The sequence below is a fragment of the Ips typographus genome, linkage group LG4 (assembly GCF_016097725.1).
Source record: "Ips typographus isolate SLU linkage group LG4, UJ_Ityp_2.0, whole genome shotgun sequence".
NCBI classification, from domain to species: Eukaryota; Metazoa; Arthropoda; class Insecta; order Coleoptera; family Curculionidae; genus Ips; species Ips typographus.
The window spans coordinates 8,561,838-8,588,467 of NC_138425.1; the positions used below are offsets into that span (position 1 = coordinate 8,561,838).

The following is a 26,630-nucleotide window of genomic DNA, read 5'->3' on the forward strand; positions in this document are numbered from 1 at the left end:
AGAGATGATTTTTAAGACAAGTCTGGCGTCCACCAGTTTTTCGCCCTTTTAGTATTATCTGACGTCAGACGGATTTTTTGCCCGTATTTTTTTTTTAAGAATGACCGACGCATCCTTTTTGTAATTTATTTTTAAGAAAGGCACTCAGCACTGTACAGGGTGTCCCAAAAAGCCGTACACGCGGCTGTTTCTCGAAAACTATACCTAAAAAGTATGGCTACAAAATTTTTTTTTTATTTGTAATTTTGGTCAAGGAAAAAAGCTGGAAATAATTTTCAGATTTCTAAATCCATCGCTATGGGGCGTTTCGATACCACTAAAATGAAAAATGTCCAAAAACTCTGAAAATTTCTCGAAAACGGCTAATCGAAGAAACTTCGTTTTTGCTGCAATTTCTGTCCTGTAGAGTGTCTCTAAACAATGTTCCACTTAGTTTTCGGTCTTTTCGATAGAGGGCGTTTTTACAAAAATTGCACTTTCATCTTAGGGTATCAAATGCAATGCAAAAATCAAAGCTTCCTATGACTTATTCCATAAGCAAACAGATTATCTATGATCGTTGACGTATGAATGACTGCCATTATAACCAAACCCTATGCAACATATAGTATTGTAATTTGATTAATAATGTAATGTTTATAACTGTAAAAAGACTATTCTTAACGATTTTTCAATAATATCTCGTGTTACAACAGAGATAGATTACTGCAGTTTTCACACAACAATAGATAATCTGATTGTTATTTAATAGGTAATAGGAAGCTATACCATTGCATTTGATCTTCTATCGAGAAGACCGAAAACTAAATGGAACATTGTTTTGGGACACTCTACAGGACAGAAAATGCTCTTTAAAATGCCGCAAAAACGAAGTCTCTACGATTAGCCGTTTTCGAGATATTTCATTTCTTTCAAAGCAAACTTTGGACTACTCCCATCACTTTATTTGAAGAGATTTATTAAAAAAAGTTAAATAGGAAAATTCTTCGTAGAGAATAGGGGATTACTTTTATGAGATTTTTACTATAAGTTAAGTTTTTGAAAGCTGAAAATTATTTCCAACAATTTCCCTTGGCCACATTTACTAATAAACAAACATTTTCGTAGCCATACCAAAGAATAGCTATTTAACAAGAAGGGATAGCTGGCATAATTCCTTTGATGTTGGGGTGATGTTTTTGGCTCACCTCGGTTTGCCTTTGGTAGGCAACATGTTACCGGTTGTCTCTTATCTTATTTCACTCTGAAATGAAAATTGCATCCAATTTTCAGTATCAAATATAAACTAATTTCTTATAATCATTATTTACTTTTTTTGAGTCAGTGTTTTAAGTTCGTTTCTTAATCATTGGAAGGTTTTAAAATACATATTGGTGATGTGGTCTGGCAGATATGGCAACATTCTTTTAACAACCTGAATGATCAACCAATGAAACTCCTGATAATTAACGATCAAAGCCGATATCAGTCGATTGTCTCTTAACTTTGATAGGTAAAGTCTATCTTTCTCTAATTCGCTTTCTCTTTTCAACTGTCTCTTCTTGTTATATAGCTATTCTTTGGCCATACTGTGTATAGTTTTCGAGATTAGTTATATTTTAAGTTAGATTATATTTTAAACGCTTAAGGGTTCAGAATGACTTTATTCTAAGCATAATTTTTATGGAAACGGTAAAATCAGACCCTGCTATTGATCTGTCATATCTATAGCATATCATCAGGAGAGCAGAAACGTGCAAAGTTACATTTTTTCTAATACTTGGTAAAATTGACAAACTAAATTTACCTCATTATTGAAGATCGAATTTTTCTCAAGGCTGTTAATAAAAATAAATTTTTCAGTCTTCCTAGTGATTTTTTTTTGTTTAATGTCCATTCAACAAATTGTTATCAAACTGACAAGTTAGACTTATCAGCTTGGTAACATATTAGTGTAAATACTGTAAAATATAGGTTGGTGGAATAATTGGAAATAAAACTCACATAAACATTGTAATGTAGTCCACAGTATAATAAATACTGGTATACTTCAGAATTACATTATAAATATACAATGTGTATCGGTATATTTTTATTTTTGTGGTTTTAAAATATTTTCTGAAAATAACAATTTCCCACAAAGCAATAGTTGTTCAAACACTAACTTTTCTTTATAATAAAACGTTATCATTTACGAGTCACAGATATTTATGAACAAGAATGGCTGCATTTTTTTAAGAGAAAAACCCGGTCCACTGTTTTATAGAAAATGCCTATAGGTAAAGGTACGTCGTATAAGGAAAAACACCGAATGACAAAAATACATTTAGAGCGCATAACCGGATTTTCCTCCTTTACACCTAAAAATACAACGTTTGCTCGATAATGGTGAACGTCAAAATGAATTTCCGTGGTTGTAAGTTGTTAATTCATTATAACGTCCACGATATCATTTTATATAAATATTCACGCTACAAGGCATTTATAGTCACAATTTTAATACGAAATATATTTTACATGAAAAATGATTTATCCAAAAAGAAGGAGTTTTGGCGTCAACTTTTTAACATATATTGTCAAAAAATCGAATACATATTTTTCGTAATTTAAATTTATACATATTTTTTTGGATATACCTATATTTTTTTATAATATCATATAAACGTAAACGTTGCAAAATCTGTTTGAATATTGGAAAAATACCTATTTTTTGATATTGTATTCTTTTGATATCTCGGATATGACAGAGTACGATTATTTTGGTCCCAGTTATATCTGTTGTAATCCTATCTGTTTTGTGTGGTTTAAATTTTTGATATTCGGAAAATGGCATATTTTAAAAGGTACACCTTGTGTCTGTTGTAACAATTACATAACAACTAATCAACCTACGAAAAATGGGGTATAAAATTCCTTCTACATTATCTCGTACCTCTACGTCAGTCTTTGACTTTTTTTACTACCAATCACATTTTTGTTTTCTAATATTTTAAATTTGTTTTTCTAATCGACCCTAATCGAAACCGTTACATAAACTAGACTAGACGAAAATATTTTCCATTTGGCTGGCGCACCAACAAACAGGTACAAAAATACGAAATCAGAGAGTGGAAAAGACACTTGTCGGTGGAAATGTGCTCAATCGTAAATACTTAAATCACTGGAATGTCACGAAAAAAATCAAATACTTCCGAAATATGCCATGTATTCGTATGCGAAACATTAACCGGTCTATTTCAGTTTGAACGTTGTAACTGCTACCACAATGATGAAGAGACTGACAATGAGAAACCCTAAAAGTAAGCGCTACATACTATTACGTACTAAAAGTATCTGTCTAAATGCTACGATTAGTTAAGTGCCGCCACCATATTAGTGTTTCATGTACAAAAAAAATCTAGTGGGAATTAAATCTAACCTTGTACTGTAAGCGCCACAAACGATCGACGCGTTTCTTACTACCGCTACTTAAGTATACACTCTGTATAAATTGTTCTACGAATCGCCTACGTCGGAACCGATAAGTTTTCTCTTTCTGACAGAATTCATTTATTTGCTTAACGATGAAAGACAAAGTGTGACAGATTAAAAAGAAATCGCAACGGAACACTCGGTTGCGTTAAATCGTTTCTCTTCATCAAAGTGGTTAAATGTGGGAATTGCGAGTGGATACTATTGTTAAATATGGTTGGTGTAAATTAATCTCGGATTTGTAGGGGAGGGTCGTTTTAACAAGTCGATTACAGTTTAAAGGACTGTGCTGTGATTACTAATGAACTATTTTATTATTTAGAAGCTGTGAGTTTTCAAATTTAAACCTAAGTTTTACAAGGAGCATTGTCATGTTTTTGTCAGTCTAAAGCAATTTTGTTAGTCTACTTTCTGTATCTGAAATCTCTAAAAACGCCAAGTACCTTGGCAAATCAAGCTAGTTTGCATTTCATTACTACAAGTAATTCTAGAGAGTATTACTAAATTATTTAGCTGCCTGATGACTTTACTGAAGCAACTTACATGAGAATAGAAAAAAGTGTTAAATAGAATAAATGTCAATCATACTGGAACAAATTATGAAAATTTAAGGATAAAGTAAGTGCTCTTTATACAAATGAAAGGTAACTAAAACAGACGTTTTTTAAAACTTGTTAATTACGATTTTATGGCATTTTTGATTGCAGTAATTTAAAAAATTCTAAATGCATTGCTAGCGGCGGAAAAATCTTTATAAAACAGCGTATCTAACAGAAAAATTGAGATCATTTGTACTGCTGCTTATTGTCGACACCACAATCCTTCGTCCGTTGACTTGTTAAAATCGACCACTCGAAACCTATCAAAGTTTGAAAAACATTAACGAGTTTTACTGTTGTAATTCAGCAGGCACACAAATATTGAAATATTTAAAGTGTGCTAAACGTACTATTTACACGACACTAAAGCGAACTTAAGTATTACCTATAGGCTAGTAAAATTAACATTATTTAACAAATACAATTGTTATAATTATATCAAAAACTCAATTAAAGTTATGCGTATGTAAAAAAATATGTAGGAAAACTATAAAGTCTTATTCGTGACACGAATTAATATTGTGGAATGATAAACCTAAAAATCTAAAAAAACGACCTTGGTCCGTTACGTTGTTTTTTTTTTAAATGTTGGTTTCAATGCAAAAAATACTGACACAGGGTGTTCAAACCGACTCTGGTCTGCTTGATAAGTCCTAACGAGTAGTTTAGAATCGTTCCCGGATTTTGAACTTACAAATATAAACCGCAAAATCTCAAAAAATCCTTTTGTAAAAAGGTTCAATAATATAACATTTACAGTTTTTAAAAATAAAAACCTTCATTAAATTATATACTCCTAATAGAACACATCAATTGCTATAAACACATCTTCTGAGAGAGGAAATATATAAAACTTTTAAGAAAAAACTCTTCAGTAAGTAGATCAGTTAAAAATATTTTATACGCGTATACTTTTTAAGGTTACGATTACATTGTTGGAGTTCCATTGGTTTGGACCGCGTTTCAGTCCATTAGCTGGACCGGTTTACAATAGTTTTAAGAAAAATAATAAAAAACAATGGTGTCTTTATAACAAATTATCACAATGACGATAAAAATAAAACGAAAAACAGTTCAATAACACTAGATATAAAAATTGCACAAAATAGTGACACACTTGCTTTTTGTCTGTTTACAATTTGCATTTTAGTACACTGTATTTATAACTACAAGCTAAAACAGTTTTCGGCGGATCCGGGCCAAAACCCCCAAAAATATCACCATTTTCTTTTGTCAGAAAAAAAACTGAGAAACTAAGCTGGAGTTTTCGACTACCGGACCCGCCAAGCGCAAGCATGGAGTGAGACACACAAACATTTAAAACAGTGTTTTTTATAAAATCTTACAACTACGAACGGCGAAGCCGTCACGACTTCGAAAACTTAAGACGAATACATTTTTTCCTGTTGCGAAACAACGAATCTCGTGAACGGTGAAGGCTCATCGGAGCAGCCCGCGATCACTCTTTTTATTTTCATTTATTATATTTTTGTAATAAATATCTCAATGCTAAATCTTGTGAATAAAAAATCTGGCACATATATGGTTGGAATGTTTAAGTTTGACCGGTCGGTTCGGTCGTTTCAAGGTCTCCGTTTGATTTTCGGTTTTCGAGTGGGAAAACGTTGATTTTTTCAATACCAAATCAATGTTTCCACCCTTTTAATATGTAACTAGTGGGACGCTTTTGCGACCGAATCAGCCGGTCAAAAGATATGTATGAAAAGCATACCATTCTTATGTACAACATACAGCAGTATTTGGTCCAACTTAAATATGTGTAAGTTTACTGTTAAATCTGGTGTGGTTTGAGGGATTCTTGTTGCAGTTTTTTTACCATCACAGTGTATTATGAAAAAAATTGATGTGTTAATTAAATTATGAATTAATCTGGTGCCTAATAACAGGATAAATAATAGAAGTGTCTTTATCTGATACCGTAACTTGAGAAATAAACAATCTTCAAAGTAGTTAACGCTTCTAGTAGATCATAAAGTAGATAAAATCATTTTCTAACTCATAAATGTATTGTAATTGGGATATTCAAAGAAAAAGGAACAAGTTGTAAATGTTTTCATTTTTGAAAATTGAAATGTCAACTCCGGAATTTCTCTTGTCAGTAAAACAATTTAACTTGAAATGGGAATGCTACAATATCGTTATTTCAATCGAATTTAGCGCATTTTTAAATTCCAAGTAAAATTTGGAAAAATTATATTATAAAAGAAAATTATACAGAATACCGTTATAATCTTATGCAGTACTTTTGTATATCTGAAATTTAAATTAATTTTGCAATATCCAAATATTTAAAAATCCTCAAATTCCTAAAATTTTCCATTAGCTAATAAGGGTATTTAAAAAAAAAATAGCTATTTATGTAACCAGTTACGAAAAGATCGATTTTGTGTAACGAATGAATGTTTGTAGGGCGAGCGCAGCGAGGTCTTACAATTTGAATGAGTTACACAATAAGACATTTTCGAAACGTGTTGCATACATAATTTTTTCTAATTTTGACCAAAAAGCGGTAAAAACCATCTTTTAAAGTGATTTAACACAAATATTCACTTTCATAGCACCTTATATAAACAGTGACAACGACATGTTATGATGGATGTCGCCCATATGTTTCTACGGAAATGCATAAAAACAGGGAGTGATGAAATGAACTTTTCATAACCAGTTACATAAAGTGATACTTTATGTAACTAGTTACATAAAGTAAAACGTTTTGTCACTCTAATCAGTTTTGAAAAGTGTCACTTTATATGCCATAATTAGAAAAATAGATTTATACGACCTTTGTTACTTTTACTTGGATATCCCTGTACACAATCATTTGTTGCAATTTTTCGCAGTTAATGCAAGACATTTTGTTAAGAGTACTGTTCTATTTAAAATTAACCAAATAATACTAAAAGCATCTAAAAATAGAACTGCTACCAATTTTTATGTATAATTACTATAAACTTAAAAATTTTGGAACACGCTGAATTAGCAAGGAACCAAGGTTTATTGAAAGTGTCCCAAAATTAGTCAATTAGAGAGAGAATTCTTTGGATGATCTTCTTAGCGTTAATACTAGAGTGTTGCATTTTCAGCTTAATCAACCTTAATCAACAATGAGCTGTCAAAATACGGTTATTTTATTTCACTGAAACATGGTTGGATGCACGAATCTAGCGTGTTTTATTAGAATATTTAATCTGAATAACAAAAAAAAAGAGTTAATAGGTAATAGAAAATTTTAGTGTGACAAATTTTCATATGCGGTTGATGTGGAAGTGATTTTAACTTAAATACAGTGTGTCCAGGATAAGGAGGGCCACTATGGCGATCTTGAAAACGGTTAGAGATACAGATTTGGTTAAATGGGAGAAAAGTTGCGTAATCGTGGCCTTAATAGGTCTGTTCGCAGAAAGAATCCCCAACTAATAATAAGAGAAACATGTCCAGCTATTGGCGATTAGCCAGAAAATGTCAATGTCACGTGAGCATTTAACCAATAAAAGCCCACATTTTCCGATTATCAGTTAGAAACCAGTTTGAAATTGCCTCTACAAACAGACCTATTAAAGTGACATTGAGAAAACATCGAAATTTTTTTTGGTTTTTGAGATATTTTAAAAAGTGATTTTTTTAATGTTGAATTTAATTTTTTTTTGTGGCGTTAATATTGGACCTAGACCAAAACTAATGACACTTCTCCAGAGAAACTTTTAAGCTCTTTAAAGTGGGTGGCATTATCAGTTTTTTATTCCAGCGTTTTGTCCTACATAACCAACATTATTTTAATATTTTATTCAGAAAACTGTGTTTTTAGGTTCTTAACGACCTATGTAACTAACAAATACCTCAGAAGTAAAAGAGTTATTTAAAACTGAAAAACCAACACTATTTTATGTTTATTTCTAAAAGTAGAGTATTGCAGCATTTTTAATTTTAAGTAATAATTTCTAGAGAAGTAAAACCTAAGTAAATTTTTAATCGGCTATAGTAATACAAGAATCACCATTGTGGAAAAGTTTCTTGGGCAATGTATGTTATGACTCGAAAGTTGTAAGATTTTTAATATTAAAAAGGTACGATTGTGCCAATAGTTCCGGTTTAGGCTGCTCTTACTACAAAATCTATTTATCAAATCAAGGTATCAAATAACTGTCAAACCATAACACTGTCGTGGACGAAAAAACTGCACTTGAATCCGATTAAAACTGTCGGTATCGGTTCGGTTTACGGTTTGGTTGTAATCATCTGACGGTTGTTGAAAAAGGGAAAAAGCACTTTTTTTAACTCTACCTGGAGTCAATCTTTTATCTCTCGAACAAAATAGCTTCCATTTTCAAATATATAATATACTTTGAATATATCTTATATACTAATTAATATTGATGTAAATATATATGTATTATGTATATACCATCTAATTGCACTTCATTGTTATATGAAATAAACGGAACCGAAACGAAAGGATATATCGCGAGTAAAACTGACCAATTAGCCTTCGATCTAATTGTTAGTTTTTCCGATTTTGTTCAACGTGTTTCGAGCCCGTAAATCGTCCGGCTGAAAACAAATTTTGATGATGTGTAAATGGCTCAAACATTTGGTTTCATTTCATTTTTAGCTCCAAAAAGAGGATTTTGACTGTAACAAAACTCCACTCGAATTTGGATTCGAAACACGTTCTGACTTTGAATTTAATTAAATTTTCATATCAATTAACTACCTGCTAGTTGTTTAAATTTTATATAATATTTTTTAAGATATTTTTAGAGAAAATATACATCAAAAATTTTGATTAAATCACAGATAGATATAATTTTTCATCATTCAATCAATCGTGGGACGCGTCCCAAAAGGATATAATATCAATATTTTTAACTTTAATCATCAAAGCAGCTCGTTAATTTACGCGCGAACATGGAAATGTGATTTTTATACAATTTGACTTCAGGTATACCCCTCACACGTTAAGACACACAGAGATTACATAGAAGAATTTTTACATACGCCAAATACACCGAATGAATAGACATTTAGGATGAGAGAAACAATTCCGTTGTTGTTTCTCTTGCTAGAGATTTCGAATTGTTCCTATCACATATTATAAAAATCGAATGAGTATAACGATATATTTGGAGAGTCCGAAAAACACCTAACAATTGAATATAGAGTAGTCTGCTTTGATGTTTACGAGTCGGGCTAATCTACACGAAACACAACAGGTAAAAAAGTGAAACAATAAATATCTCAACAAACACGTCATATCGAGCTCATTTGTTCTAATAAACTTACAACCACGTCGAGGACGTCCCCCTGGTGCGGGACGGCCGTACTGCGTATTTATCAGTAAAAAATGTTGTTTCTTATAAAAGGTTGATGTCAGTCTTGTGGCGCGTCGTTATCTGAGGCACTGCTACCTGCCGTACTTTCTGTCGCTAAACCCGACCCATTTCTGAAATCACAAAGTTTAAATTAGATATACCGTTACGTTGATACTTTTTAAGAATGTGTCTATTAATAACTTTAACAAAATGGTGGTTTATTTCGTACATTTCAAGTTTCCTAGCATATTAGAAAACTCCGTCCCTTTATCACTCTGTTGGAATAGAATACAAAAATCTACAGTGTCTGTAAATTAGGATGTTAAAAGGAATTGTCACAAAATAATCCCAGTTTGCCTAATACTACAATTTTTCGACACAACACAAACGTTGCTTCTTACTTATAGCTTTGGAGATATTTAGTTAGGGTAAGTTGCAGTGTCAGATTCGCAAATAATGGTATGTGGTTGTATGTTGGTCTTGCATTTATCTCAAGCATAGAACAAAACATGTTAAATGATTTAATTTCTATACATATTTTGCTTCGATCGCTTGGTAATAAATAATTCTTCTATCCCTAGAAGTTCGTGAACTCGCCAGAATAAAACAACTAACAACTAGACATTTTCTTGTCTTAAAACTTTCAAAAACTTATTTCTCAGACCTTAAACGAACAATTATAAAATATTTATAATGCGTTCCAAGTCTCTTAACAATAGTTTTATTTTTTACATTTAATTATACGTTCATCTGTTCTGCACTTCGTCCTACACAATAATATGCTTTGGCATTGGTCAGGGTATTATTTGGTCGGTACCGTAGCAAATTATTAAGGATTTAATATTTTAAAAGCTGCGGAATCGATATTTGATGTAATATTTTTGTATCGGGGTTACTCAATTGTGATAAATGACTTTAAATAGCAAGAAATGTTTAATGATTGGAAGTTTACCTTACCTTTCGGGTATGAGGTCGCGAAACCGAACCAGCATCTCTGGTTTCAGATTTTCCGGCTTGGCCAGGTCCTGTTTCAAGTAAATCCTGGGATGTTTCCGCTCCGGCTCGACTCCATCCTCATCTCGACTTCGTTTCCGATTCGAAATGGTTGCGGACTCGGTCGAATCGTTGGACAGGTCGACCCCGTGCGACTGCGTCGCGTCCAAGTTCGACTCTCTGTTTGGTGATGATCGGTGTTTCGCGTTCTCTTCAGAATGCGAATTGTTGACTCCTACAATCAAACTGACGTTCTACAGACACCGAGCTGTAATTTAACAAGGAAGACTTACCGGTAGAGAAATTCAGGGGACTTGAACTCCTTCTGTAGGATTCGTCCCCTGAACTACTAGCGTCTGTCAGGTTTGGTTTGGGTAGAGGCGTTAATCTGCTTTGTCTGCACAGTTGATCTAGCAACGCTTTATTCGACATGTTTTCAGGCGCCGTGTTTTTCTCCTCCTTGGAGGAGGATTTATTATCAGACCCTGGAACGCCGGACTCTAAACTGGATCGTATAATTCCGTCTAAGAAAGACCCGTTGGGCCCTGAGCCGTCAAGCAAGGATTCGGCCATCTGGCGAGCACTTTTTGCTAAAGATGCCACTCCACCTTGCGGAGACGTCACACCGCTTTGAGATCCTAATGTCCGTTCTCGTTCCTCTTGCAATTTTTGCATCATTTGTGAGGCGAAAAAATCACTAGGTGTCAGAAAGGGGTTAGCCATTGGGTTCGGCGGGAAACCGGGATGAGGCCAAAAAGGGAAAGGAGGAGGATATGATCCCGCTTGTAAACTGGCAGCAGCGGCAGGGTTTATTCCGGCAGCTGCAGCTTCGAAAAGAGGCAACTTCATACCATTAGGCGATGATGGCGGGAATTTCTGTGGAGGTTTTATCACGTTTTGTTGTTGTTGTTGCTGCTGCTGTTGTTGTTTCAGTTTCTCTTGGGCTATTTTAAGATCATTCTGTTTTAGACTAGCGATTTTTTCGTCGACCGGGTTTGGTTTGGGATCCCTTTTTCTGGGTCGCATTAAATGTCTCTCTTTTACTTTGTATTCTAACGTGGAATGGGGAACTCCGTAATAGCTTCCTGCCCGATGAACGGACATTTCTCCTCTTTGCACAGCCCTGACTGCTTCTACCAAACTGTCTCGGTCGTAATTTCGGTATTTGCCTCGTTTTGGTCTGGTACCTTTCCCTCCCGTTGGTTGTCCTCCGGGATTTTGTGGTTTGGCTTGCTGCGGTTGTGGTTGGTGATGGTGCTGTTGAAATTGTCGATTAACCTCGTGCTGTGACTTGATCACGGATGGTAAACCACCCAAGGGTGGTGTGAATCCACTACGTTTTATGTCCAAGTCCATAGCCATTGGCCTACGCACTGTCGGATCTAAACTCTGTTGAAACTTCTGCGCGATAACGTCTTTCATTAGTAGTCCGCTTTTATTCGGTATTATTGGGGGTGAATTTGACTCGGAGGTTACTGGGGGCGACACTAATCGACCCGTCGAATCCAACGAGTTACTTCGGATGAACATTTCACACCCGTTTCTACTTGCCGTAGTAGTCGTCGGTCGATAGGACGGAATTTTATGTATCACATTCGAAGGGGATTCGGCTGGTTCCGGTTCCACTTCCGACGGTTTCTCCACCTGGTAATCCAAAAACTATTACATAAATCTTTCATTATATCAAATTTAATAAATACCTTGGTGATGACTGAATTGGAAGGACTAGGCCTGGACAACATTTCGCTGTCGCCGTTGTTGTTCTGCATCTTTAGATGCTCTTCGACGATCAGCCGCTTAGCCAATTCTGGAATGATGTGGTTTAATACTGAGCCATCAGGCGGTTTTTGGCTGGCCAGACTGTGGGAGGCAATCAGGGCCTGCAAACAAACCTACGGTAACGAATCGATTAAGGTCAGTTGTCCAATCTACTTCAAATTCCCCTAACCACTTCACAAAGCGTTTTTAAAATTCTTACATTTCGTACCTGGAGGTATTGAATAACCTCGCTATGGTCCAGAGGTGATGACCCCGTTTCCTGGCTCTCCTTGGTTTTTTGCAGGAGAAGTTTTACAGCGTCAGGGGGATGATCCATTCCCGAAAATCGCAGAATGTCGGCCATTGAAAGCAGAGGTGCCTGAAAGTCAATTCCAGGTAGAGTAATAAAGCAAGATTCTAATGTATCCTATTATCTGGTTTTTATATTAACAGTAAACTTGCGGCATGTATGAAAACTCACCTGAAGCGCTTTTTCTACTTCCTTTTCCTCTTCGGTGCCGGACAACTCCTTGTCATCATCGAGAACCTCGTCATCGTCCAACTTCAGGGGAGTGGAACTGTTGAGATGCGATTCTCGCTCCCGCTCTAGAGCCAATTTGTACACTTTGTTCCTCAACGTTGACCGAGGTATTCCATAGATTACGGCTGCTCTCCTCGTGCCCAATTTACCCGACTGAATGTCTCTCAGCGCGGCTTGGAGCTCGTCCTCTGTGTAGGTTCTTCGTCCTGCCACCGCGGACATACGAGGTTTGGCTCGAAAATCAGTACTGAAAATAACACGTCTAGTATTATTAACGGAAGATTAGTGCTGGAGTTTGATAGATGAATCTTAAAAAAGGAAAATTTGAAGTTATTTTTATAGTTTGAGTACTTAAGCATACTTAACATACCCAACAATGATCAATGTCAACAAAATTCTCCAGTTGAAACTTACACAAAAGCTGGTAACGATACAAGCTCATACAAAGAAACAACAATTTAGTATAAATTAGCTCGTGTTTACATTACACGAACAACAACAGAAATATCATTGGGGTAAGGCAACCAAGTCGAAGCAAATAAATAACGAATAAAGCAATAACAAACTCTATAATTTATAACGCACGCGGTTTTAAAAATCGTTTTGCATTGTATTAGACGGGACAAGACATTTTCAAGAACGCTTTTATTCCAGTCGTGAAAATGTTAGTTGGGAATTGTGGAGGCAAAATTCGCAGATGTAGGACAAGGTCGCGGCGTGCCATTATCTTGATTGTTGGCACAAACGAATTATGCCTCTGTATAATGCCAACGACAATATCGAAGAAAAGATCTTTGTGTGGTGTTAATGCTGAATCCCACATGGTGTCGTAAGAAGTTTGATGTGTTTTTTGTTATCGAAAAATACGGGGTGGGTCACGATTTTCACCTCTGTGTACAACCGTGATCTTTTAAGAGAGTGGTTTAAGGTGATTGATTGATTATTGATGATTCGAAAATGGAAGAAAATGAGACTCGTTAGGAGGATGCAACAAATGCACGTAGATTCGACAATTTGTTTCTGTCAGTTTAGATGAACTTGTACTACCCTCGTATTGAAGGCAATAAGTACCATACATTTGATATGATGATCATACAGTAGACTATTAATTAAACCAAACTAGTAATCAATCATTTTTGATTTTTTATTGTAATTAAAATAGCTGCAATTCTACTAATTGTTAACTAATTAATACGTTATCGGTCAAATAAACTCGCGATAACGTCGAGTTTACTAACCTACGATAATCACAGAGCCTTGGATAAGGTTAATGCTCGAGGGGGGGAGTGCTAAGATAATATTTAGCTTCGCTAAACCCCGGATTTAAGGTTTGTAACAGCCTTTAGAGCAAATGGAAAGTTAACACGACCCTGATTGTTGCTGACACAGAAAGTTCCCTTTTCGCCGGCCTTGGTAATGAGACATCTTCACCTTGAGCTCGGTGTTTTATCGGTTAGTGATACCGATCTTACCTCGAACTAAACGAGAGGCGCAGAAACTTTACGATGCCACGTTTGTGTTTGTTTTTATTTAGTAATTTACAACTGTTTGCTCGTACAGGTGTTTAATTAGGATAATTTAAGCATGTTGACTTTAGCTAACAGATTTAGATCTGCTTTCAATCTGGGCGTGAAGCCGGATGACAGCCAAAGATCTGGCGGATTTTCGATGATGTATACAAAATCGGAGCATGCCAGATATCGCAAAAAATGATTATATTCATAACAAGATTTGTGCCAAACAGAAGCGAACAATAATAATAACCGATACATGGTATGAAACCATGTGTAAAGCTAAGACGGTGATTGACCTGCCGTTTTAGCGATAAGCAATTTCGGAGTACAGCAAATCTTACGGAATGCATTGAAATTGGGTGATTCATTTGATTGTTGAACACTTTTCCGGGTTTTTATTAAACACGAAGTTCTACTTAAATCCGATGTAGGAGGAAATTCTAAAAGGTTGGATTCTTAGACATATCGGACCAAAGTAAAAAAATTGTAAACAAGTAAAAGAGAAATAAACAAGGGATGAAGTATACAGGGTGGTCCAGTTTTAAATGTCAACAATTCGCCATTCGATAGCCCATCAAAAAAATAAGTTGACATACATTATGTAATTTTTGTAAAAAACGCTTCCTAAGAAAGATACAGTCTTCCAAATTTCAGTTTAAAAAAGTTTTTTGGTCAAAACTGTCAGACAGTTGGGCAATTTTGATCAAATTTGGAACAAGCACTATTGAAATTAATACTCATTATGTGATGTTAATGACGTTTATCAAAATTATTCAGATGCGTAGATACAGGAAAATGATTTTGATTTCCCGCCTTATTTTCTACTGTCACTGGACATTTTTCAAAAATGACACTAATTTTTAAATTTATGGTTCAATTTGGAAAATGAAGTAAGTATTTCTTGTAACATTCTAATTTGAAACTTCGTCTACGAGATAATTGAGTTATTACGTTTTAAAACCTAAAAAAAACTGATATCTGGGCTGGAAAAAATTGGATAGTTTATTTTATAATCAATGAACTCAGTCAGTGGTTTGTCCTTCAAAAAATAAGCAGATATGCATGTTGTCATTTTATAAAAGAACTCGTTACCAGGAAGATACAGCCTTCCAAAGTTCAGCTTAAAAAATCGTGTTTTTCTGTCATAATTTTGAGACCGTAGAAGCAATTTAGATCAACTTCTTTGGTTCAAGTACTTATAAAGCTGATACTCATTACTGGACGAAAGTAACTTTGGTCTAAGCTGTCCATGTAGATACAAGAGAATTCGTTCACTTATTTTGAGCTACATTATTTTTTATACCTCTGGACTTCGTTCAAAGGGGTGATAAATGATTATAATGATGGGTTTTTTGTAGGGAAACTACAAAAAACAATACAAATATATATACAAATTTTACTGCAGATACTTCATCTCTCTTTCTAAAAAACTGTAATTTTTGTGAAATATCCAGTCATAATAGAGTAGGAAAATTAACCTCCTTGTATCTACGCCACTTAACAAGTTTGACAAAACGTCATTCAAATCACATAATGAGCATTCATTTCTTAAATACTTGTTCAAATTTTGATAAAAATTGTTTCAACGGTCTGACAGTTACAGCAAAACGCGATTTTTTAAACTAAATTTTTAGGAAGCGTTTTGCAGCAAAATGACATAGTGTATGTCAACTTATTTTTTGATGGTACTATCGGATAGTGGATTATTGACATTTAAAACTGGACCACCCTGTATAAAACCCTCTAATAATACAGTGCGTTTTTTTTAACGCGCAACATAGGATTTTACGTGTTAAATTTTTAAGCCCATGTTAGACCATGTTATTTTGGAACTACAAGTATAAAACTTGACGGGTGGCTGTTTCGTACCCTGAAGCTTAAGTAAGTTTACCAATTCGGCCTGAAAAGTGTTAAAAAGCTTGCAAAAAATCATCTTTTTTCGAAAAGTTTTATTGTTTCATACTCCCTGTATGCATTGTTGTTCTTTGTTGTTTTTGATACTGGCACGGCAGGTAGCAGGTAAAATTTAGCGTAGAAAGTAAAACAGGGTGATCATTAACTTTATATCAAGAAAGTTAAGAACAAAAGAAGTATTTTTATAAGTGAATTGTTCAAAGTGACCTCCGTTTGAAGCCAAACAGTATTCCAAACAATCATAAAATGCTCTTTTGACGTTCAAAAGATGTCGGGTCGTGATGCAGTCAAAATATGTCACTTTACCTGCTACCTGCCCTGCCAGTACAAAAACAACAAGGAACAACAATGCATACAGGGAGTATGGAACGATAAAATCTTTTCGAAAAAAAATGATTTTTTTCCAGTTTTTAATCACTTTTTAGACCAAATTGGTAGACTTACTTAAGCTTCAGGGTACTAAAGACACACCCGTCAAGTTATAGACTTGCAGTTCCAAAATAAAATGGTCTAACCTGAGCTTAAAAATTTAACACGTAAAATCCTATGTTGCGCGTTAAAAAAAACGCACTGTATTTTAACTTGATATGTTTTACATTATTTGAACTAACAGATATTTTGCACTTATTTCATGTTAATTTAACATAAAAATGTTCCAGTTTTTCACTAAGTCATGCAAATTAATGTTTTTGCGCTTTTATAAAGTTGCATGAATAATGAATAGCAATAAGTGTAGCCGGGATATCATCAAATAATATATTTCTAAGAATAAATTACTTATATGAAATTAAGATTGTAATTGTAACATAACTAACCGACATTGCTCTCTTTTGACTAACATCATGCGATTATTACTAATGTGTGACTCATAAACAATATATACTATTATCGATTAATCATACAATATTCATATTTTAAGTGGGGTTTAATATAGTGCAGTAGGTAGGTTTAATAATTGCTATACGTGGATTCAGAAAACCAAGCGGATATTTCATTCGAAAAGTGGTAACTTTGATTCAACTCCGAGAATAATTCATGAGAGGAATAAATTATTATAAACTTGCTTGCTTTAACTTTTCACGAAAATCTTGATAGTTTTTTTCTATACATTTTTTCTGTTAGACAATTATTCTGCTCTACCGCACATGCACCTACAAGTGGTACCTGTACTGATGTGATTTTTTTTGCTGCGTGCGTTAACGTTCATGATCAAAGCCGCACCAACGACCACACCCAAAACCTTAGGCCTTTGTTCTGCAAATTTTATTTTAAAGTTAACGGTCCGTATGTCTTGTACACATGACGAAGGCTGCGTGTATTACTCGACGCCAAATCTAAAGTCGTTCCTTCCTTTCCGCCCGCCAGCGGTAATACGAAAATCTAAACGTTTTTCATGTGCACAATATCATTTACATAAAGAGTAATTTTCCTTATGCAAATGCGAATGCCAGTATATTTATGGTGCTCTAAAACGTGGCGCACATGTACGCGTCTTTTACGCGTTCTCTTTCTCGCTTTCAACTTGACCTGGTTTTTTTTCTGCGGGCACGAAATCTTCAGTTCTAATCATGTATTTAGTTAGTAGACGATGAAATAGCAGGATTATTTTTGAGTAGAAAGTAATCATTTATATTTAAAAACCATCGAAATGGTCCATCGAGCGAGGAACTACACTATTTTCAATCGGTCATAAAAACGAGCAGAATTCCGGTAAAACCCCATATCTGTTGAACTTCCGTTGGTACTTTTGCACACATACACACAAATTCCGCCGTTGAGCAAACACAGATGACTGGCAGACGCCATTTTTACGCACTTCAGACATAAAAAGCGAAATTTCCGAGAAGGCAAACACATTGAGCAAAGTCTCGTACAAATAACGTTCGCTTCGTTGATAAGGGAAAGTTTTTGACCGATAAATTAAGGATTATTCCAGAGAAAGAAGAGGTTTTTTCACGTTTTAAACATGTTTTCATGGCTCGTTATTGACCCTTTTTAGATTAACCGAGTACCCGAGAGTTCGTTTAACTCGAGCGTTTTTTTTTGTCGTCGAGTACAACAGAAGTCTAATTTTAACACAATGGTTTATTTCATAGCGCTTTACCACTAGCTGATAGAATTTTGTTTTATTTGTTGTCACGTTCGTTATTGCCACTAGACGTGATTAATCGCGGGACATTTATACGATTCAATTTTATATTTCCATTATAACAGCTTAAAGAAATCATCGGAGCTGGACTTTTTTCTGTCTTTTACCAGTCTCGACATAGTGTAATCAGCAAGTCAACTCGTTAGGCTGAAATATAACCCGCATAGTTTTGCTTTAGTTGTTTTTCAGTAGTTGTGGTGGCAAATGTGTGTAAACATTTTATAAATCATGTTGCTCGGTTACAAGATTTTAAGGAAGATAAATATTTTTCGAGAGATATTTATTTGGGTCTTTCACATTTTGTAAACAGTTCCTTTTGATAATTTTATAAATTATATTTATTTTATATTATTTTTTTACTAATATAAGTTTCGCTCATTTCAACTCATTTATTGTAAGCAATTTTGTTGAAATTGTTGATCAAACGATTCTTAAAGTTTCAGGATTTGTTGGTATTATTCCGGTTTAATTCCTTGATTTAGAATCATTTTTACAATGTTTCAAAGTTACAAAAGCACGTATTTTTATTAGTTAACCTAGAGGTTGTAAATAACAATATCTTGGAACAAAAAAGTTAAAATCATCATTCAACTGCACTTTTATTGCAAAAATGACTAGGCCCTTTCATGGTAGTTAACCACCTTTCTCAATACTTTCACTGTGTAAATATTTTTTCTTATTAACTTTCGTTTTGTTATCTATAGTAGTGTTGTAAGAATCTGCATTTAACAATATATTGCTTATTTAGTTTTTAATTACTCGATCAGTACTGAAATCCTCAGCTTTTCTAAGCGTTTACTTTCTGATAATTTTGGGTTTATTTTCGGGATACTTCAAATTATCCTTCTCTTCCTCCTCCTACTCATATTCCGTCGACGTCATGAAGCCTTAAAACGATTTCGTCCTCGACTGCAAAATTGCATTTTTCTTGGCACATATGGTTCGAGTGCCATAATTTGCGTTTAGTGGAATTGCAGCGGAAGCCCACAAATTTCCAGACAAACCAGAAAACGACACAGATCCCGGTTTCGAGTAAAATATTCGGAATGCCGATACCGTCCTCCAGACTGCAGTATTATTTTTCTAACAAAAAATCACATAATGGCGCACTTAGGGCCATAACCGTTTGTGACAAATATTTCGTTCGTGTTCACGCTGGTTCATTTTCGTATTACCCGGAAAGGATTCGAGATAAATGGGGCAATAAATGCGAAATATCAAGACGATATGACTCCATTTTCTGGAAATGGGATTTTTACGACTTATTTTAGCGCGCACACCGAATATTATAAAGGAAAAATGTGTTATTCCTTCTCAACGTTATTACGTTTTCTACGTATAAATTTGGATTGTCGCAGCACCCGCAACAAAAAACTGTACATTAACTGCCCACACGATAAGTAAAAACTATTTTTGTGCCGCAAATCAATAGCCAAACCTGATATGAAAACTTCATCTCTATTAAATAGGTCAAACCGATTTGAGAGCCTCAAAAGCGCCGTCTAAAGGTTAAAGGTATAAACACTTTTCGTAGTGCCAGGCAGATAGGGCCTGTTTTGTCTGTTCTTGTTGTCTGTATGACAGGATTAGTTTACCCAAAGGCTTTTGCACTGTATGAATGCAAATTGACATAGACATTGTGTTATACAAGGCTTATCTATGCCAATGGGTTGTATTGTTGCGGATACGGATACATCTCGAATATTAGTGGCCGGATTTGTCAAACTTTTGTATTAACGTCAAAGACGACAGAGATTGCAATTTTGAAATTTATTATATGTTATTGAGTAATATATTTTCTTGTGTGAAGAGTTAAAAGAACAGAGTATACGAACAATTTAAACTAACCCAGACGAGACATTTAAAGTACTAATCTGATCGGTGCTTTTACTTCCCGTCATATTCAATTCAAGCGAAAATGTTTAATTAATAGCAATTTGAGATTCGACTGCTTAAATTATGGTTTCCGTTGTATAGAGGCTTCTTTGCAAGTGCATTCTTAACTTTGAAATTGCTGGAAAGGCCAATATTTCCTGCTTTGATCTTTTCTTTTGCCATTATACATTTAGTACTAACTGTATTACTTTCTAGTTCAATTAGCCCCCTTCCACCCTCTATATTTATACTTTGTGTTTTCTTGTGAAATTACTACATAAAATATTTCATCACATGCATGTCTGCTATCAAATTCTGACAACATGCTGAAACTGTAAAATACTAGATATACAGGAGGATCAACAATAATGAGTAGTTCAAATTAAAGAAATAAGACAGAACTTACCCGAAAATGTGTTTTGCTTCTAAAGGAGGTACCCTGATATTATTCGAAACTACAGCTTTTGGTTCTGGCGAACTATTAGAGGGATTGCTGGACCCTTTACTCAAATCCAAGGGCTGCTCGCCTGCGCCACTGTTTTTGTCCACCGTTTCAACGGCGGCAGGGGCGGCGGAAGCCGTTTGAAAGTGACGGGCCACGTTTACGTACCTGCAACCAATCACAGTATTCAAAACTTTAGAATTTCAGAAACTAGCGGAGTACTACTGACCAATTTTGGAGCAAACTAGGCGGGGCGTAGAAGGGCATCGGAGGCGCTCCAGAAGGGACTCCGTGGGGAGTACCACCCGTCAGCGCCGTCATGATCAACCCTACGTCCACTGATGTCATGTTGGGCGGCAGACCGGGCAGTTGGCCGGACAATCTGGGCGGCGGCGTCAGTGACGAACGCGACCTACAGTCGGCTTCGTCTCCACTACGGCCACCACTATCTGAAGAATCAGAGTCCGATGGGCGGGGACTCTAAAACAACCAAAAATGTATCTTTTAGTAAAAACTATAAATATAAAACAAATTTATAATAATAGAGAACTTATACATTTTCTGTTTGATTACTTCCGAAAGAAAATAATTGGGTATATATTTGTGTGTAATGCTTGTTGATTAATTGCGAGTTTATCCGACTTTTGGGTCTATTGCGACATATAAACCGTGATTTTTTTAGGCGGAACGATCGGTCAAATCCGGCATGTTGTATATTTGCAAACGACACGCAAATGGAAAAAACTAAATACCGGTTATATCTATAATGGGTTTAGCGTGGCCTCTATTCGGAACCAAAATTGGCGTGCTTAAAACCCGAAACCGTTCTTAAATCGAGTCGATCAGCACGGCAAATTATTTAGGCGTAAACGGCCTAGTTAACTCTGATTATCTAAAACAAGATTACCATTAGTTTGGGTTTGAGTGCTGAAGACGCGATTGCTCATCGACTTAGATTTTGAGGTGTATTTTCTTAATGAGTTTGCCTTAACGATGCAAATTTTGCGGCCCCGATTAATTTAATAAGCTGATATTAATATTATAATGATGAAATCAGTTAAGACAAAATGGTGCTGAGAGTGTTATTGTCTTTTCTACTTAGTATTAGAATATTAATACTATTTATATTTTACGGTGGTATTTTTTCCACAAATATGTCGAGAAATAAAAATATTTGAATTGTAGTTTGCCTTTAGTTAGTTACTAGGAAATTAATTTCAAATATATGAAAATATCTTTAATCACATTCTAACAAATCTTCATCCATTGCATTTTTATATTACTTTCAACATCTTTGACTCATTAACCTAAAATCCACTAGCCTACCAACTGGTCCATAACATTTACGGTACCTGAAGCGATCACCAAACATGATGGTACCCAAACCAAATGACCGTTAGACAACACCCACGAGCCATACAAACGAAATATCCGTCCAATAAAAATTAGAGGAGAACCGAAAACTATTTCGGCAGTTGGGTACGACCGTAATCGGATAGTTCTATGTCGGCCATTAGAATTCGTCGACGGCCAATGAGTGACTTCGACCTTCGGATCGGCTCAGTCACTAAGGCAGACAATAGAAATATTTTCAGTAACCGTACGACCTAATTTAAAATTCAAATAAGATTTTTATTCTAATTAGTAGGTTGTTGTTATAGCAGTTTTTTTTTGTTTCATTTGACGAACAAAGAAATCCCGATACTAGATAAACCGATGAAGGTTTTTCATTCGGTCGAATGTTTTGCGGAAATACAACGATTAAAAAAAAATCTTCAAGAGCGTGTGATTGTTCAACTGTGCAAGTGAAACGTACAAAAAATACAGTTATGAATGTTTGCTCTAGCTTGTAGATTTTTTCGTAACAAACATTACTCAACAAAATTCATAGGGCACGCAAATACCTCGAAGCGGATTCTAGGCAATCGTGTGTAAACCAACCTTAAAACAATCAATTTCAAACCATAGTCGTAACATTTATTTACAAACTTAAGCACAACTGTCTATAGAAGACATTGAATTATACACTTAACTTTGAATAGTCGACAAGGCAGACAATTTACAGTGTCTTGTTCCTTTTGTTTATCAAGTGTAACAAATGCCACTAATTGTGACTTATTTGCTTCATTTCACAATAGGTTATTATTTATTGGATTCCATTTTAAATACATGTGGGTTCAAAGGCGTTTTACCGTAGTTTATTTCGAACGTTTCAGTCCGAATGGCGAAATTATTGCTCACCGATTCACGGGCCCACTACCGTAAATTCCATTCAGTAGCAATACCGCCTATGTTTGTTTACTTGGATAGTCTTAACATATTATTGAATTCAATCAAGCCATTAATCGAAAAAATAACCCTGATCTATGAGACATTTACGACATATTATAGAAGCAGTATAGACAGTCAACCAATGGTACTAAAAACGTTGCAACAACCAATGCCAGTTAGACTAATGTTTACTTCTTCAAATATTGTACACTATTTTCTGATAAAATTAACAAAATCGTTATTTCATCAGCTTTCTAATCTTTAGAATATTTACTTCACCATTAAATGTATTGAATTTCAGCAAAACGTGCTGTGTTTCTATTAAGAAGAAACCTTAATACAACATTTCAAATTAATTTTAAAATTTAAGCAAAAAACCCATGAATAGTTGTATTATAACTGGTGACGACATTAAAAAGGCACAGGAAACGTTACAGAAGCTACACCATTAATGTTCATGATTCAGTTGCATTATTTATCAAAAACTAAAAATAACTGAGAGTGAGTTTATCTTCCAAGGTTGAAAGGTTGCACTCTTATTGATTCAGATTGTAACGCGATTGGCTCAGACGAGCTGAGGGATCGTGATAAATTTATAATTTGAAATAAAAACTGTATAAAGGTGAAACTGGTGCCAAGATGGTGTTGGCGGTACAAAAGTTGCGGGGGTGTTACCAAAACGATTCAAGAAAATAGTGAACAATTACACTGGGCGACACAATTTTTGTAACACCATTTAGACCATTAATTTCACAGTGCTTATGCCTTTCTAGTAATAGAAAAAATGCCCATAAAGCCTTAGTACGTATATTGGCTAGGTACTGTTTGAGCTGAAGCCCCTGACTCATACTTTGCCAAGTTTAAGTTAAGGGTGGTTTTGGGATTTTTAGGCAACATCAGTAAGCATCAAAATTACGAACCATTAGTTAATGAACTTATGGAATCTTACAAATCGTTTGGTTGTCGAATGTGTTTAAAAGTTCACTTTCTCCCTTCCTATTTATCAATTTTTCCGGAAAGTTTGGGTGCTGTGATCGACAAGCAATATGAAAGATTCTATCAAGATATCACAATGGAAACTAGGTACCAAGGGCGATGAGAGCCAGCGATTACTGGTTTTTGAGAAAAGTCACACCACATCAAAGAAAAAAATAGATTTAGTGTGTTACAAATAACTTTTCTTGATTTTTGCTTTGTTATTAGATTTCTATACAGATTTAAGGTTTGTTTACTTTGCTACAAGTTTTTTTTTTGCACTTTCCAATAATTTATAATGATCCATTTTACGATACTATGCTATTCAGATTATTTAATAATTATTATTATTTATTTTAATAATTCTGAGAGTCCGATAACCGGATGATCTTCAAGTCCTTAGTTACAATCATTAGCTGGCAGTTATAAGCGCCCTCGTGGGAGTTAAACCATTCTTCTCGATGAACTGAAAAACAATGGGAATCGTACTTAATTTTAAGTTGGAGAGAAATAAATGCGGTGCTGCCAACTGTAGTAACCTTTCAGATTATCTACACTACAGTTTGTATCGTAATTTTGTCCTTCTGGCTGAATTGTGATGATATAGATGGTAGGAACAATATTCGATAGAATTATTGACGAGGAGACCGTCCGATAGAGTTCCTCGTCATAAAGCTGACCGTAAACAATCGACAAAAGCTCGGGCATAATGGGCCATTAGACATTATGCTAATAAGTGATAAAACAGCGCTTATACAACATAATAAAACGTTGCGGCCGGCGCTGAACACCTCGTATATGCCACTGAACCAGATACATCATAAACTTGATATTCGAGCATGATAGGCTGGCTGCCCACGTTAGTGGTCGCTGCAAATCTAGATCGACAAACTAGCGGCTCTTTTATGGCAGATACTGATGGCCGCATTTCAAATTACGACCCAAAGAAGTAAATGTTGCTCCCGATCCGTGTATTCCCGATATCGAGTTCGGTTTTACATTAACGCATAACCGACTATTTAGGGTATCGGCCGCTTTGTTTCTCAGCCTTGCCCAAGTCGATGGTCTAATCGTCAATCTGCAAAACTTATTCGATTAGGATGCCAATTTTGTAATACACAGATGTGAATAAGTTAAGACATACGCTTCAAAAGCACATGCTGTAAAATGCTATGTTATTAATGTTAGTTTTGTCATTTCTACCCGATCAAAAGAATGGAACCAATATTAAAACAAGAACTGAAACGAAAGAAGAAAAAAAAGACCACCAGATTTAAAAAAAAGAAGATTTACATCGATAGAAGACACCAGCAAAATAATTAAAAAAAGAGAAGAAAAGGACACAACATTAAAAGAAAAAGAATAGAAAGATGAGAATAACAGAAGAAAAGGTGCCAAAATCAGAGCATATAATTTTTGCGCCAAAAATTGTATTTCTACCAGATTAAAAGACGATTGGAAGAAGAAAAGTGAAAAATTGCATTTTATCAGTTTAACTAAAAAAACTGTAGATAATGATGCATGATTGTAAATGATCTATTGTAGCTATAATAAATAATACGTAATTGGTTAATTATTGTTGCCAATTAATATGACAATTTCGTAAATCTAATTTATATTACATAACAGTAAAGGAATCAGAGTGACATTACGAATTGCTTGTTTCGTTGGTAGAAATGAGTACTATTGTCAGGTTAAAAAGTTTTTAAAAAATCGTCTCAACCAAAAGCTCTGGTCCGGTCAAACTCTTAAGGTTTCGTTCTTTATGAAATTTGAAGTGTTGTTTTCAAAATTTGCTGGAAAAGTTAGTTATTTAGTGATTACCAAAAACTAATCACAACGTTATCTAAAAACTGATTCATATTAATCAATTATATCCGGATGTTCGAACTACTTACCTTCAACTTTGAAATGTTTTTATACACTTTTCAATACATTCTCAGGATACGGTGTTTTTAATGCAATTAACTAAAAATTGAAACGCACAATTTTGAAGTAACATTTTCAAAGGATGTGGATATCAATAAATTCATATGATTAATCGACCAACTAGTTAATTACGAGTGGACGAATAAGAAAACAAGGTCTTGTCCACATGCGAGCTGGCGTTTCGTAATCACCGTTAAGCTCTAATTGTTCGTATAATTGCTTTGTGCAGTTCGTAAAACGAAAACTCACAAATCTCGAGTTTGCGACTCGACGAATTCAAATCTCTATTAATTTTTGGGTTTCAGACGATTAACCACGCACCACTTGAGTGTTTTTGCTGGCAAAACTAGCAATCGACAGATATGTCGAGACCGTCATCAATAATAAGCGTTTTAGACAGCAATTTAAAATGTAAATTATTCGTGCAAGCCTAGGGTCACATCTGAAAATATTGGCCAAGGCCCCGTTAGTGCGATTAATGATTATCTCCAAGTTGAAATCGAACGTTGTAAAAATCATTAGGAAATGACCGTAACTGAAAATAATTTCCTCCTTGGCATTTAATGACGATCTAATCCAACGATTGCCTTTTAATTGATTAGCTAATAAACGACCAGCATCTGGAAATTTTTGTCTTGCTCTGCACATGGTTTATCAATCATAAGTTCATTCTCGGAAATGGACATAATAATTTTCTGTATCATTCAAAACATTCTATTATGTTCAACAGTATTGTTATACATTGTGTTATTCACTAGTACTGCTCTGTAATGTACACAAAAAAACCTTTATTAGAAGATTCTCTCGAAGTCGTGCATTGAAATTGCGCAAAGCATGCTGATTTATGAAAACCACATGTCCTTTATGAAACCCGATTGAGAAATCCACCG

The 26,630-nt window shown here is 34.8% G+C and overlaps 2 protein-coding genes across 12 annotated transcripts in view; one reads left to right on the forward strand and one right to left on the reverse strand.

Annotated features, from left to right (window-relative positions):
• LOC145727961 (RCC1 domain-containing protein 1) overlaps positions 1–26,630 on the forward strand; it is a 68,078-nt gene that overhangs the window by 1,456 nt on the left and 39,992 nt on the right. Inside the window, exon 5 of one of the 6 annotated variants that reach the window (XM_081977840.1) lies at positions 20,773–21,125. The exons of 4 other annotated variants lie outside the window; for them this stretch is intronic. In XM_081977840.1, coding sequence (XP_081833966.1) covers positions 20,773–20,774 — 2 coding nt within the window. In that variant the 3' untranslated portion in view covers positions 20,775–21,125. Of the gene's footprint in view, positions 1–10,383; positions 10,524–20,772; positions 21,126–26,630 lie in introns of those variants that run through there. One more of the 6 variants, XM_081977835.1, reaches the window with a different exon arrangement.
• The window catches only part of Eip93F (Ecdysone-induced protein 93F), a 66,456-nt gene continuing 41,812 nt past the window's right edge, over positions 1,987–26,630 (reverse strand). For 3 of the 6 annotated variants that reach the window (XM_081977816.1, XM_081977821.1, XM_081977820.1), the window contains 8 exons: positions 20,795–21,045; positions 20,530–20,733; positions 12,612–12,918; positions 12,351–12,509; positions 12,073–12,264; positions 10,666–12,016; positions 10,337–10,607; positions 1,987–9,510 (listed from right to left, as the gene is read on the reverse strand). In XM_081977816.1, the coding sequence (XP_081833942.1) occupies positions 9,438–9,510; positions 10,337–10,607; positions 10,666–12,016; positions 12,073–12,264; positions 12,351–12,509; positions 12,612–12,918; positions 20,530–20,733; positions 20,795–21,045 (2,808 nt within the window). In that variant the 3' untranslated portion in view covers positions 1,987–9,437. The remainder of the gene's footprint in view (positions 9,511–10,336; positions 10,608–10,665; positions 12,017–12,072; positions 12,265–12,350; positions 12,510–12,611; positions 12,919–20,529; positions 20,734–20,794; positions 21,046–26,630) is intronic. The other 3 variants (XM_081977819.1, XM_081977817.1, XM_081977818.1) reach the window with 3 other exon arrangements.